Source organism: Podarcis vaucheri, assembly GCF_965113315.1.
Source record: "Podarcis vaucheri genome assembly, chromosome: 2".
Classification (NCBI taxonomy): Eukaryota; Metazoa; Chordata; class Lepidosauria; order Squamata; family Lacertidae; genus Podarcis; species Podarcis vaucheri.
In genome coordinates this window covers 71,515,960-71,531,680 of record NC_138760.1, presented here as the reverse complement: position 1 = coordinate 71,531,680, position 15,721 = coordinate 71,515,960, and the positions used below count along the sequence as shown (strand labels likewise).

Here is a 15,721-nt window from a genome sequence, read left to right as displayed (position 1 = left end):
TGCTTCTCCCTTCCACCCATCTCTAACATGTGTCAACATCAATTTCACCCTCTTCCTCCTCCTCCTTCTTGCATTGCTTGAACCAATCAATGTTATGCTTTAGCTTTAAGGACCAGGATTCTGATTTGTAGTGATCTTTGTGACCATCACATTTCTCATCTGATAGTCACAGCAAGGGGAAATGTTTAAAAACTTCCAAAATAAAGTCACAGTCCACCAAAGTTATGGAAGTGCAATTTAAATGTTGACAGAAAGAGACTACATAAGGAATGGAGGAGGATAACCCCCCTCACTTTTCTAGCAAGTTTTATTTACCTACCTTTATTTCCCCTGAATTGCTCCCAGTTCACATCTAGTGTGAAATGAAATAATAGATGCTAACCCTATGTACTATGAAAATGAATAAATAGTTGCTCTGAATCCCAGAAATATTTGTATTCTCAGTTTAACACATTAGTTGGGGGCATTCTGGAACTTGACTCATCCGGCATTATTGAAATCCAACACGAGAAGTGTGAATCCTTTGGGAACAAAGATAGTTTCAGTGTTACAAACTAGCTATATTAGTGCCATTGTAAATACTAACACAGCTCTCTAATATATGCATGGCAGCTGTGAACATCATTTCCTTGAAAGCGTCATGACTACCTCAAGTAGATTTTCACATTCTTCTTTTTTCTTGGTATCAATCCAGACAAAATGTTGAAGAACAGGGAAAGGCCAACTGAAATAGCTTAGAGAAATAGTGAAAACACAATAAATGAAACTTTTTAGGCTGATACTCTGCTTACTAAAATAAAAAAATTTAAAGCTGAAAATTGCCTATAAAAGGCACAAATAGGGACCCTCTTCAAATATGTTCCCTGAAGTGCCATCAGTCTTTAAATACAACTTCAGAAACGTGCCTGTCACATCTCCATTGCCAAAGATATGGGAGGTGACTGGTTGGTGAAGTGATTACATTTCATATAATGTTTTGAACCTTCTCTAGCTCAATCTTTGGTAGAGATCGTCACTCACAAAGAACCCCCTACCTGGCTTGGCCAGTTCATAAGCATATAACTTCAGGTTACCTCTGCTTATATAGAATCAGCAATATATGGACTGCATACATGGTACCATTTCCTAGCTATGGATGGTTTGTGAGCACCTGTAATGATGAAATGATCCCCATGCGCCACAACTATTACACATGCAGCACATAACTAAACTATGGAAATCATTCCCAGAGGAGCCAGTGATGGCCACATCAGAAGGGGTGATATGATAGCCATGTTCAAATATATAAAAGGATGTCACATAGAGGAGGGAGAAAGGTTGTTTTCTGCTGCTCCAGAGAAGCGGACACGGAGCAATGGATCCAAACTACAAGAAAGAAGATTCCACCTAAACATTAGGAAGAACTTCCTGACAGTAAGAGCTGTTCGACAGTGGAATTTGCTGCCAAGGAGTGTGGTGGAGTCTCCTACTTTGGAGGTTTGTCAAGCAGAGGCTTGACAACCATATGTCAGGAGTGCTCTGATGGTGTTTCCTGCTTGGCAGGGGGTTGGACTCGATGGCCCTTGTGGTCTCTTCCAACTCTATGATTCTATGATTCTATGAAAAGAGGATTAGAAATGAAGGATAAGGCTATATATGGCTACTATCCACGATGGTTATACTCTGCCTCCAGAGGCTCAATGCTTCTGAATATCAGTCGCTGGAAAGCAATGAAAGACACAGTGGTCTTGTGCTCCCATCCTATTGCAAGTTTCCTGCAGGTATCTGGTTGCCCACTGTTTGAGAACAGAATGCTGGACTCAATATGCCACTGGCCTGATCCAGCTCCTCTTACATTTGTTGCACAACTCCTGGTTTTTCTAGATTGTCATCATTGTGGTTGCTGCAGTTTTATGCCTCAATAGAGACAAATCATGAGTTTTCAGAATTGAGATTCTAGCTAGCATGACTGCAGCAGAGAACTTCACATAATTAACTATTCTCCTTATTATTATTATTATTAAAGATTATTCTCCTTTTTTCTTGCACTGGTTTGTACAGGACAAACGTTGGCCTAAAGAAGCTCAGCTTCTTCTCTGCAGAAGCCTCCTCCACCGTTTCTTCTCCTCTTCCAGTAAATCCAACTGAAGTCTAGAGCAAGATCCCAAAAAGAAACAACTTCACTTCCCAGCAAGCCATGCGGAGGGGACCGCCCTCTAAGAAGCTTCTCCCCGGACTACATCTCCCAGCATGCTGCGCGGCGGAATCCCTCTGCCCCTCTCTCTCAACGAGGCCCGGCGTTCCCGGCCGCCTTTCGGCCGGACTTCTTGTCCCAGCAGGCCTTGCGGCCCAGCGCTGCCGGTTTCCGGGGGGCAGGACCGATCGCTTCTCTCTCTCTCGCCGTCTCTGTGCCGTTGGCGAAGCTGAGGTGGTGCTGCGAGGCGAGACGGGCCTGGCGCTGCCGCGGCGGAGAAGCAGCTAGCCGGACTCCTGCCGGAGGAGGAGGAGGAGACCTGGGACGCGCTACTAGTAGGGGCCTAGGCCGGGAGGGGAAGCTCTCCGCGCCGCCACGACGACGACGACGACGGCCAAGATGCTCAATATGTGGAAAGTCCGGGAGCTGGTTGACAAGGCGTGAGTATTATGGGGTGTCGGGAGGGGGGCACCTGTGTGTCTTGTCTGGCTGCCCCTCAGCCCGCGCGCCCCCACTCTTACTAAACTCTTACTACGCCCTTACTCCTCGATCGCGTCCCGTTGATCCAGTTCCCTTCCCATTATCCTCCGTCTGCCCAGCCACGTTTTCTGTAACGTCCACCTTTGCTCCCACCCCGAATTAGGGTCTCACCGTCTAGCCCTCCTGCGCACCCTCCCCGTCCCGGGTCCTTCTCAGGATCCCTCCCGTGCTGCCCCCTGCGCCTGCTCTTCCCTCCTCCTGGCCCTCTTTGGCAGTTTGTCGTTCTCGCCGAAACTTCTTACGTTTCACTTGGCTGTAACTGATACATGTACCTGCCGGTGCTCACGACCTGGTCTTTTCCTTCCAGTAGGATCTCGACCTCTTTGTAGTTGACTCTCCCCACAAGAGAGGTCTTTTTGCTACTTATTGGGGATCTTGGCCCTTTGACTCCCCATCGAACTTAACGTCTCTACTAGGGCCCATATGCTTTCAGTTTTTCCTTTTCCTTCCGAGGATCTCTTTCTTCCTTTCCCAGCACCACACTCCTCTTAAGCCGTAACACTTGCTGAACAAGTCATATTCAACCTTTGGTGGAAGCGCATGACTGTCTGAGCCTGCCCTTGCTGATTTGGAGCAACCTCTGAACTTCTATCGGCATTTAGAATAGTGGCAATGCCTATTCCCATTTTTAGAAATAGCTGGGCTACCTAAACTATTCTACTCCCCCCACCCCCTCACCAAGTCTTAGTGAAGTGGTGGAGGAAACGGAACTTCATGCAGGAAGTAAAAACTTGGTATTTCAGCTAGGGTAGTGTTGGTGAGGCGGGGGGGGGGGGTTACTACATGTACCAGGTACCATTTTGAGATCATGGCATTCCTTTAAATTAACTTGTTTCAAGCACAACAGCCATAGTAAGTCTCAAAACTGCCAGTAAAAAAAAAATGTGGGCTGGGCAGTCACACAATATTTTGCACCACCCTTGCTTGTGGGCAGGGAGCAACACACATGCTCACTCCGCCTAAAAGTGCAGCTCTTGTGTAATGCTTCTCAAAACATGATCTTGTTAATGTAATTCTCAAGAACGCTAACTTTCAGGAATTGCCTTTTAATCAATGTTAGAAAGGGCAAAAGAAGTATGCCTTGAATTCTTCCTGCTATCAGCACCTTGCACTACCTTGTGAAACACCCAGCGGAAACTTCTGTAGAGTCAGAAGCAAAGCTTACTTTTAGAGACCTCTGTGAAGAGAACATTTGCTAAATAAACTTATGTAATGGCACTTTGTGAACTTTTGGTGGTTACAGTGTTCATTGTGAATGTTGATCTTTAAAGAGACTATATACAGTGTTTTAATCCATCAAAATATGTTGGTGCTTTAATAATTGTGATTTACAGGTACTTCTCTGCAGTGAAAACATTACAAGACAGTTGCTGTGTTATCTATCACAAAAGAAAGAAGCCTTGGTTTCATAGTAATTGAGTAGAGGAATGTGTGAAACAGAGCATTTAACATTTCTATACACACAGTTACATTGATAGTGGGATACTGTGAGTGTTTTCAAATTTAGTAATTTACTTTGACATACATCTCTTAGGTAATATTGGAGAATATATATCACAGGTTTGATTTCTGTTCCTGTCTTAGTTTGTATTTACAGGTTTGCAAATATGTTGTAAATGAAGGTAAGATGCTGTTGTCTGCCATTGGCATATAGCAGCGTTGCAGTACCTATAGGTGTCCAGATGTAGTTGGACTCCAACTCCCATCAGCCTCTGCCACTAGACAGCAACCAGAGTTTATAGGATATGGAATCCAGCAACATTTAGAGGGCTAAGTTCCTCATCCTACCTATAATAGGACTACTGAATCACAGATGGGGGAAAGAATTGCCCCTCCAAAAATAACACTCTGAAATCCAAGACACAATGCGTACCAGTGCACCAAAAGCTTCATAAAAAAAAGTTTTCAGAAGACATGTGATTGGGATTTGGGACACTTTTCAGAAAGTAATGCCTGTAACACTGTTTAAGACAGCTCAGAGTAGCTCTCTGCTGTTGTATAAAAAGAACTGTATGCTAACTTCAGGGCAGAATGTAGGTAACATTTGTTCAAAGAATAGCGTCAGTTCTAAGTGAAGACAACAGTGCTTTCATGTACATCAATCTTGGCTTTAAAAGGCTTGCTTATTTTTAGACCTACCCTGACCTTGAAACCACATAGAGCATCTGACGTACATTACTGGATTCTTCTATAAGTTCACAGAAACCATGAAGCTGAAAATATATTGATTGAGAAATGATCTCAGTATACCCATGATCCCCCCATGTGTTTAATATTTGTTGCTAAGTTCGATATCTGAATTGACACTGTCTGTTACATATTTCACAACAACTGGGCTTAACTGATGTTGTAGTCACTGTGTCATTTTCAGCCTCCCCAAGTGGACAAGCCCCCCAAACGTAGGTTGTTTTCATACACCAGCAAATGGACCCAGATTATTTCCCTGCCCCCTGGCACTGCAATTTGCAGCTTGCTTGTCTGTCTTGAGACCCAACAGATCATTGGTTTTCCCAGCTCTGCCCCCTTCCCACCCTTGAAAGCTGTTTTAGAGCTTTATGCTGGCTACTGCTGGTGTGGATACTGCCCGCTTGGACTTTCAGTGACCACCTCAGCCAAACTTTCTCCAGTGGGATAGATTAGAGACTTGGGATTGCTGTTTCCAATTTCCTTTGGCTCTCTTGCATTATCAGCATTATTTATCAAGACGTTGGTTCACATACTCTTGTGCTCAGCACTGTACAAATGCCTAACAAAAACTTCCTACCCCAACTGGCTTGCAGGTTATGGCAGTTAGTTAAGTGTTTGTCAATTGTTGCTCCCACCAGGAGCCCCTATATTTGTTTATAGGATATCTCTCTCCTTTCAACATAAATTATCTTAAAATGGCTTATGCAAATTATCATAAAAACAATAAATTAAATGCCAGTAAAGGCAACAAACAGAGCACGTAAAAAACCCATCTAATAAAGGGATCTTAAATATAACTAAAAACATGGCAGAACAGGGCAGTCTGAGTTTCTTGTCTAAAAAGATAACTGACCACCAGGCAAATATGCTGAGAAGAAAGTTCTACAATATGGCTGTCTTCACAGAAAAAAACAACCCCTCACTGGTTGCTACCCACCTAAACTCTGAAGATGGGATACCTGCTGAAGGATCTCAATGTAATTTTCTCATTTCATGGGCCAGCTTGCATGGGAGTTGGCAATGTTTCATGTAAAGATGATTTAAGAAAGGGCCAAAAACTTCTGTTTGTGTGCTTGTTACTTATTTTCCCCCTCTGATTTTAGGCTTAAGGGAATGCTTTTATCTTCTCATTCCCCTCTGCTTGGCATAATTCCTGTATGAATTCTGACTAAAAGTTCTTACTGTTGATATATCTTAATTCCTTGAGGCTGCAATCCTGTTCATACTTCCATGTGATTATGTCCATTAAACACAGGGCTTGTAAAACTTGTTGCTCAAGGTGATGCTTGGTTTTAATAATACAGAGTTGAGTAGAACTTCTCAGTGTGGAGGAAAAAAAACAGTGAAAGAAAAGATTATGCTTGCCACAGGAAGGTAAGGAGTAGTTTGGGGCTCCAACCAACCAGCTTATGTAGCTCTGTTGCTATATATAGTCAAGAGGATTTTGTATCTTTCATTTTATCCCTTCTGCTTCCAATGGAGGAGCTCACATACAGAGGAGTTTAGAAATAATTCATCATGGAAATAGTGCCACATACCACAAGAGCTATACAAGAATTCCTCTAGTGTGTCGATTTTTAGAGTGAGGTACTGTCTGCCTGAAGATGTAATTGCTGCTTGCAGCCCTCTCATCTGAGTGTACTTGTCTTTTCTGGGCTAAATTACAGTCTTTCAAGTTAATTTTAAACTTGTAACATTTGAACAAACATAACCTTTGATTTTTATGAGCCTGAAGCAGCTTTTATTAACTGGGTGAAATTGCACAGCAGCAAGTAACGAATAACACTGAGAAACATTTATCCTAAGCTAAGCAGAGTTTAGTCAAGTTGATAACTTAAATCTTTCTAACCTATTTGATCAAGAATGATCCGGGTACTGCATGGTGGTTGATTCATGTGACAGCTCCCATATTGAATACCACTTGACTGATTTCATAGTAGATTCTTTTGGTGTGACTTCACCGTTAACTGTGTTGAAGAATGATAGTTTCTTTCTTCCCCCACCTCTGTGCACTCCAATTCTACACTTTGGTTGCACAGTTATAGTTAGTATTTTGTAATGCGCGTGTTTAGAATTTCCTCCTTTTTAGATGTTGAGTAAGATACTGAATCATGCTGTCTTCCCTTAACGTAAATCATTGTGCATACAGATTTGGGAAGAAAACAACCCACCTGTTGTTAAGCCTTTTATCTTTTAAAATGGGATTCCATGGTTCATTTCACAGAAATCAGAGTGGGGGTGGGATGCTTCACTTTCTGTGATAAACTCTTCCTCAAATATATTTCACCTACCTGAGTTTGTATATTTAATAGATGGCATTTAGTCCATGCAGCTAATGAGTATTAGAATGTGGGTGGTGGTTCAAAATTCACTTTGTGAAAGTTCTTTTAATGTTCTGTTATTGGTTTTCAATATATAATTACAACAAGAGATGAGAACGAGTAAAAATTTAAAAGTGCCTGTTGATTTAGTTTGACAGGATTACTCATCCATATGTAATATCTTTGATAAACTCTGTTTGTCAAAGTTCAAAGAATATGTTAAGCCATGATAATGTGATACTTAACCCTAAACCATCACTGTTATTTTTTTAAAAAATCAATCTTGTTGAGTTTAGTTAGATCAAGAAAAATAAGCTCGTTGCTTATGTTGAGTCTAATTATTTTATAAGGCATCTCTTTCTCTAACTTGTACACAGTTCTATAACCTGTTACATTTGTGACTTTAACAAAGAAGAATGAACTCTAGTATTATCTGTCTGAGAGTGACCTATGGTGAACTATTCCAACCTTGTATTTAAGCACTTGCCTGGTAGCCCTGGGCAACCAGGAGTTCCATGTAGATGGAGGGTGGATCAGGTATTCCGTCTCTCCTCAGCAACAAGCAACAAAACCTTCCGGACCATAAATTCCTAGTCCAGTGGGTTGCTATTGGAGGGATGGAGTTCTCTGTGCCTCCTCTGCCAGCCCCCATCATGCTAATAAAATTTCTTGTAGGCTAGTAAATTTTGTGGGCTTGTTTATAAAGCTGAACTAGTCATTGTCATGGTGAGAACAATAACTTTGAAACACAATGAGAAATAATTTTGTTAAGGGTCTCAGGGAGACCTAGTGTTATAGAAGAGCCTTCCTCAAACTAGTGACCTACATAAGTTTTTGACCATAAATTCCCTCAGCCTCAGTCAGTGCAACATATAAGGCTGCCCTATGCACCAGGTTGGGTAAAGCTATGATAGGGCGATATTGTGGCAGTAGGCTATAAGAATAATGTTCATCAGCAGTTCAGCTAAATCATATGCAAGGTGCATGAGTCCAGCTCAACTTTTTCATGTCGGCTTCGGCTGAGTGCTGTGAATTGTCAGGTCCATATGACTACACTGTAGTTGTAGCTGCCTTGGCTTCTGCACTGGCTGAAAAGACTTTAAGGTGGGATGGCTAGCCTGTAACCTTCCTGATGTTTTGGGAAGTGTCTGATGTTTTATCTCATCTGAAAGATGAGAAGTTTCTGCTTAGCAACAAACTATATGTTTCCAGTTTTACCATCAAACTGTGGTTTTGCCGTTACAGTGGTACCTCGGGTTACAAACAGTCCTGCTTACAAACACTTCAGGTTACGAACTCCACAAACCCAGAAGTATGTGTCTCGGTGGCTGGGGTATAAATTATTATTGTGATTATTGTTGTTGTTGTTCACATCAGCCATAACCAGCATGGCTAACAATCACAGATGCAGGGAATTTTAGTCCAGTAACATCTGGAGGACCACAGGCTTCCCACCCCAGCTTACAGATTTTACCTGGCTCACCTCTCGCATGCCCCTTTCCTGTCTGTTTCTTTAGAGTTGAGTGGTATGAAAGTATCAGGATGGCTTTAACACCTTATTTTTGTGATTGTAAGTTGCTTTAAGCCGCTTTTAAGACTGTGTTTTAATGTTGTAACCTGCCCTAGTATCTTATGGTAACAGTACTTTATTTAGTTCTGATATCTTCTCTGGTCAGATAGGGTTTGCAGGTTTTTGAAGCAGTGGGTGCATTCAGATGTAATGGCAAACCATTACATGAGCACACACTAGCTTTCAGACTCCCATCTTACCCTAACACTTATGGATACAGTGGTACCTTGGGTTACGAACTTATTTCGTTCCAGAGGTCCGTTCTTAACCCGAAGCATTCTTAATCTGAAGCTCGAATTCCCTACATAGGCCTCCTGCGCCCTGGAAGCAGATTACGTTCATATCCTGCGTCAAAATTCGCAACCCGGGACACCTACTTCTAGGTTTGTGCAGTTCATAACCCAAAGCGTTTGTAGGCAGGACTGTTCATAACCCGAGGTACCACAGTAATGGCAAAACCACAGTTTGATGGTAAACTGGAAACATATAGTTTGTTGCTAAGCAGAAACTTCTCATCTTTCAGTTATTGTGGAACTCCAAGTTTGACTTGAGTCAGATAAAATGAGGAAATGCACTATAAGCACTGGTGGCTATATTATATTACTTCATATTTCTATAAAAGCATAGGCTGTTTTTTGATACATAGGTACCTAGCAGTGGTGGGGCTCCTAGCACTGCAGCACATAATTGCACTGCTATGTTGTTGGTAACAGCTTGGAGCTGCTTGCCAAGCTGTTGCAATGAGACAGGTAATGATTTTCAGCTGGTATAGGTCCTTGTTCCAAATGGAGAAATAATTTTAAATCCACATACAACTAAGACTGAAGTAAAAAAACCAATGTTGTGAGCATTCTGTAGAAAAGTGTAGAATGGCCTTTGGATATTAGCAGAGGGGGGTTGATCCTGTAACCAGTCAGTCATTTCCAGGTATGATCATGTCTAACGCAAAAGAACAGTTTGGGGGGGATGCATCTTCTTAGAGAGCAGGCATAGGCAAACTCGGCCCTCCAGATGTTTTGGGACTACAACACCCATCATCCCTAGCTAGCAGGACCAGTGGTCAGGGATGATGGGAGTTGTAGTCCCAAAACATCTGGAGGGCCGAGTTTGCCTATGCCTGTCTTTGAATGTGTGATCCCAACAGAGATGTAGATGGATTTGTGGGGACTTGGTAGATCTGATGCCCTCCCTCTTTGCATTAAGACATCATTCTACAACACGTATGGAAGTTGGGGCTTGTATTGAACAAAGTCATCCCATTAGTGCAAGGACTTCATATGCCTGTCTCAGATCTGTTCTGAGGGTCCCCCCAACCCCCTGGAACAGATCTGGGGATATGTGGGAAGAGGAGAGGAAGTCCCATGGTGCAGGCATATGTCCTTGTGCTAATAGAACACCTTGGTTGGATACAACCCCTGGAATCTAGATACTTATGGTATACTGGTTTATCTTGGATAGGAGGAACTCAAGAATCTTTCCCAGGTAGTCTTAAATGCTATCTCTGCATGCCTCCTCCACCCTTGACCTTTTCATGTTTCACTGCTGCTAACACTGCTGACACTGCTGCTAAATACAGGGATGTAACAGCACTTCATGAAGTAGCATGTGGCTGCAGTTTCTGAAGGGGTATTATTGTGACTTTTAAAAAGCATTTTGCATTACAGTTTCTCAAGATGCTGTCTACCAGTTCAAGTAGCTTGCATATCTTGGTTTTCACTAAAATAGTTTTAAAACTTGCGGACGTTGAAAAAGTCACTTGGTGGAGAAGGTAAAGTGCTTAGAAAATGAACTCTGTATCCTTTGTGCTAGAGTGCACTGGCATGCTCAGATATAGCAAGGTTCATTGCTTTAGCCACAACAGGGTTTTTAATGGTTGAAATGGGAGAGTCTTGGTACAATGGAAACAAATGATTGTTCTTCCTCCAGTATCATTTGTTTCCAAAATACAAACATACAGTGTAATCTCCAGACCATTGTTGTGAAGCAGATTTGTAAAGGCCTGGGAAAAACCAAGGAACTTTAGGAAGGAATGTTATTTTCTCTTTGTCTTCTGACGGCTGAAATGGAAAACCCTGACATTTTGGGGAAACAGGTGAAAATTCATACTTTTTTTTTTCTTTAAGGGTGCTAAATGAAATTACCTTTTAAGCAATGTTTGGAAACAGTTGTTAGTCATTTTATACTGCTGCATTTGATTAGATTACAAAGCCCTGGTGTTGGCAAAGTGCTTCCAAACCAGAAGGGCAATCTATGAGTCTTCCAGGCATATTGTTCCTGTACCATGGTTGTAAAGCCTTTTGTGCAGCACAGCTTCTAACCCTTACATGCCACTTGCTTCCTCCATCTTCTGCATCAAGTGAAAAAATTGATGAGCATTTTAAAATATGTGTATGTGCGTACAGGAACATAAAATCACACAAGGGATAGATGTAAATGTGAAAAGAATATTCAAAGCTGCCATTTTCTGAGTCCATGAAGCTTAGCTTGAAGTTTCAAGATAAGACGTCATGGATCTTTCAGATGCTTATTTCTCTATAAATTATAATCAACTTGAGTTATGTTAGTATTTACAAAAATATATTATTTACTTGGATGAGTCAGGATATAAATAAATATGAGCTGAGGATAGCTAATTTTGTCTCCAGTTACCATGACACACGCTGTATATGATAATGATGTACTATTGGCTCACAATCTAATGAAGTTTAACTGACTATACAGATTTATTGCTACAGTGGTGCCTCGCAAGACGAAATTATTCCGTTCCGCGAGTCTCTTCGTCTTGCAGTTTTTTCGTCTTGCGAAGCACGGCTATTAGCGGCTTAGCGGCTATTAATGGCTTAGCGGCTTTAAGAAAAAGGAAACAAACTCACAAGAACTCGCAAGACGTTTCGTCTTGCGAAGCAAGCCCATAGGGAAATTAGTCTTGCGGAACGACTCAAAAAACGGAAAACTCTTTCGTCTTGTGCGTTTTTCATATTGCGAGGCATTCGTCTTGCGAGGTACCACTGTACTTCATAATTACATTATAGCAACATTCTTTTATTTTCTATGTTTTCTTGCTTAAAAAACCCCAACTGCCTCCTTTAGGCATGCTGGAACCCTGACATGTTGTAAGAAGGCATTGACCACTTACCTGTCCCCACTGGCCTTTCTAATGAGCCAGGAAGGACTCTGGCTCTCATGTGGTGGCTTTCACATTTCCAAAGTTCATGCCCACATCCTCAGGCTGTACATACTGTTTTCAAACCCAGATTATAATAAATTTACAGCACAGAAAATGAAGGTTTCCAAATGGCAAAATGAAGATATGTTTGGATTGCAATTCTGCGACCTACATGGAAGCAGGTTTCATTGAATTTGCAGGGGCTAATTTCTGAGTAGGCATGTACAGACTTGCATTAGTCTGTATTCAACAGTGGCAGGTTTAGTTGTATCCGGTGTTGTTGCTCAGCTGATGGTAAGGACAGTAGAATGGGGAAGGAAGCCATTTTCAGTGTCCCCACACTGCAGCCCACCCCGCTTTAAAATCTGCTCCAGAGGTTTGAAGTCTCTCGAAAGCAGATTTATGGAGGACATGGGGGCTGCAGAGGTGGGGTAGAATTGTTGACATTTGCCTCCTCTGTGTTTTGCTGACAGAAGCCTTACCATCAGCTGAGTGACACAGCTGAATACAACTCATAGAATGCAGCGGTTGATAGAGCTGTCTTGAGCAGCAGGTGTATTTGCTTCAATAAAACAAAGACTTCTATTTTTGCAAGAGTGCCAAAATTAATTTTGCGCTTAAAAAGTACCTAGTGTTTTGTCTGTACTCATACAGACAAACACACACACATGCATGTACAGTATTGTACATATGATTGTACATTATCTCCCTCCTGCCCTCCTGGAAGAGTCTCTTTTTTAAACAAAACCTGGAAACAGGTTATTCAGAACTTCCAGACGTGAAGTAGTGAAGAGTCATACATATTTGACACCATACTATTCATGAATACCGAGAAGACTGAGATTCACTAAATCAGTAGTGGGTTTAAGTTTTACTTAACAGTCTCACTTTTTCTTTACATTTCCTCATATTATGGGCTGTATATGCTTGTACTTTTTCTTGTAATCATGTCTCTCTTATTTCAGTCACCTATTACTAACTACCGTTGTTGTTTGGTTCATGTTGATAGCAGCTCATAAATTACCGTATTTTTCGCTCTATAACACGCACCCGACCATAACACGCACGTAGTTTTTAGAGGAGGAAAACAAGAAACAAAATATTCTAAACGAAACAGTGGGTGTATGATTTTTGTGGTTCATGCTGTGCCCACAGACATGTGATCTGACAGTGAGTTTGGAGTAGCCCAATGCAAAAATCCTGAGGATCCATGTGGATCCATGCTTTGTAACCACGTTTTTGCACCACTGCGGCCCCAGGCAACAGTGGGTGCGTGATTTTTTTGGTGCAAGATGTAGCCATGGACATGCTATGTGATCTGATGGTGAATTTGGGGTGACCCAGTGCAAAAATCCTGAGGATCCATGTGGATCCATGCTTTGTAACCACGTTTTAAGTGGGGAGGGAAGGAAAAGCACTCAAGGGACAAGGAGCACGCGTGGGGTGGGTGGAGAAGGATGCTGCTAATAATGAAGAACAGGGGTATAAGGGGAGAAGGCTCCTCTCCTCTCCCGCTTTGCTCCTTTAAAGCAAGCAGGTTCTGCTTTTCTTCCTTCTCCCCACTCATCCCCAGCTTAGCGAACTGAAAAACTTTCCTGCTATGTAGCGAGCTGAGTGGGGAAGAGAGAGGGACAGAGAGCCTGCTTGCTTTAAAGGAACCAACCGGACAGGAGGCGCTTACACTCGTGTAAACGGCTCATCTCCTCTCCCGCTTTGCTCCTTTAAAGAAGCAGGCTCTCTGTCCCTCTCTCCTCCCCACTCAGCGGCTCTTCTCCCGCTTTGCTGTTTCAAAGCGAGCCACGGAGGAGGGAAGGAAGGGGAACCATGGATCCTCCGCTCACGACTGCAGCAGATCCCCCCGCCACCCGTAGGCATTCGCTCCATAACACGCACAGACATTTCCCCTTACTTTCTAGGAGGAAAAAAGTGAGTGTTGTGGTGCAAAAATTACGGTACTTGTTGATGACTACAACTATGAGGATACCCAGCTTTCTTCCAGGAACATTGAGAAGCCAGTTTTACTTGTCCCTCTAGCCTCATTTCCATTTACTTCTGGGCCATAATCAAATTTATTTCAATGGTCTCTTCTTTGGCGATCACTTGTAGCTGAGTAAGATTGTCTTCGATGAATATGGTCTTAGCAGTTTGTCCAAAAGTGACTGTGGAGGCCAATTCTGGATCCACACGTCCTTCCACATTGGGGACATAGGTTTCTGGGTGGGAGTTGATCATGGTGAGGATTTGCCAAACGTGCCTTCCTCTTAGCTTGTTTCTCCCTTTCATCCGGAATTCGTGCTTCTTCAAAATCCGTGATGCCTTTGGTGAAGGCTGTTCTCCAACTGGAGTGCTCACAGGCCAGTGTTTCCCAGTTGTTCGCATTTATACTACATTTTTTTAAGATTTGCTCTGAGAGCGTCTTTAAACCTCTGTTGTTGTCCTCTGGCATTACCCTTACCATTCTTAAGTTGGGAATAGAGTAGTTGCTTTGGAAGATGATAATCAGGCATCCGAACAACATGGCCAGATCAACAAAGTTGATGTTGAATAATCATTGCGTCAACACTCGTGATCTTTGCTTCTTCCAGTACACTGGCATTGGTTTGCCTGTCTTCCCAGGTGATATGTAAAAAATTTCAGAGACACTGTTATGAAATCTTTCAAGGAGTTAGAGATGGCTTTTATAAGTAGTCTATGTTTCACAAGTGTACAGTAAAGTTGGGAGTACAATGGTAATAGCAGTTTGGTTATAGTGACCCTGCAATAGAGGGTCACTGCATTACAAACTGTTAGGTTGTCACCCCAATAGTGAGAGAGGATGTAAGTTTGCAATATTTCAAAATATTTTCTTCATTCAGATTTTCTTTTGAGAGCGGGTGTCTTTGAGTTGTCTGCATGGTATTATGAGCTATTCAGTGAGTAGGTTCTACTTCTTGGCCTAGAAACAGCATATATAAAGGTTATGATGAGTGATCTGTCAGATTACATTATTCAGCTGATGATAAAATTACAACCTCATATTTATCTCCTGCTATTTAACCTACCTGAAAACTTCCTTTTTACAGGGTCATCTAACATTATTTGGTATTCAAGATCTATTTGGGTCAACATAAGACATCAATCTTAAAGCAAGGGGACAGTTTGATCATGGTATTTAGGCGGCATTTAACCCTCCGCTGTGTGAGCTAACCCCTCCAGCTGCTGATAATGCTGAGGAACAATGACCTATTTTGGTGCTTTCAAAAAAACAACAAAAACCACCAAACAAACAATGGTGCATTTACATGCAAAGTGTTGATAGTTCTCCTGCCTAGTTGTGTCTGCTTAGCTCTCCTGTGAGAGAAGGAACTTAGTGAGGTCTCTATAAAGAGATTTTTAAAACATGGTAGACAATGCATGCATATAAAATAAGAATGTCTATCAGGTTGTTTTCACAGGCAGTATTTTTCTCAATGTCCTTGGATCTGGAAGCTCAGTGAAGTATTCACTACCAAGGAGAACACTGATCTAGATAACATGTTGGAAACTGCAGTTTGGTTAGTGCTTCTTTGGAGAAGCACTTCTGTCTAAAAATTAAGTGTGTACACCTTGAATCTGCCACTAAGACAAGAGGCTTTAAAAGGTGGGTGTGTAACAATGTTTCTTGTGCTTCTTAAATCATCCCTCTAATTATATTCTCAATGCAACCTAGACATCTCTTTGCTTCTATCTGCCAGGCTTCTGCGTGCGTGGCTTTTACCATGTGGCCTTTTAGCTCCTGTTCAGGT

At 42.1% G+C, this 15,721-nt stretch overlaps 1 protein-coding gene across 1 annotated transcript in view; it reads left to right on the top strand.

Annotated features, from left to right (window-relative positions):
- The first annotated feature begins 2,329 nt into the window (after positions 1–2,329).
- Positions 2,330–15,721, top strand: part of CLINT1 (clathrin interactor 1) — a 64,082-nt gene continuing 50,690 nt past the window's right edge. Inside the window, exon 1 of the mRNA XM_082213541.1 lies at positions 2,330–2,613. Within this exon, the coding sequence (XP_082069667.1) occupies positions 2,573–2,613 (41 nt within the window). The 5' untranslated portion in view covers positions 2,330–2,572. The remainder of the gene's footprint in view (positions 2,614–15,721) is intronic.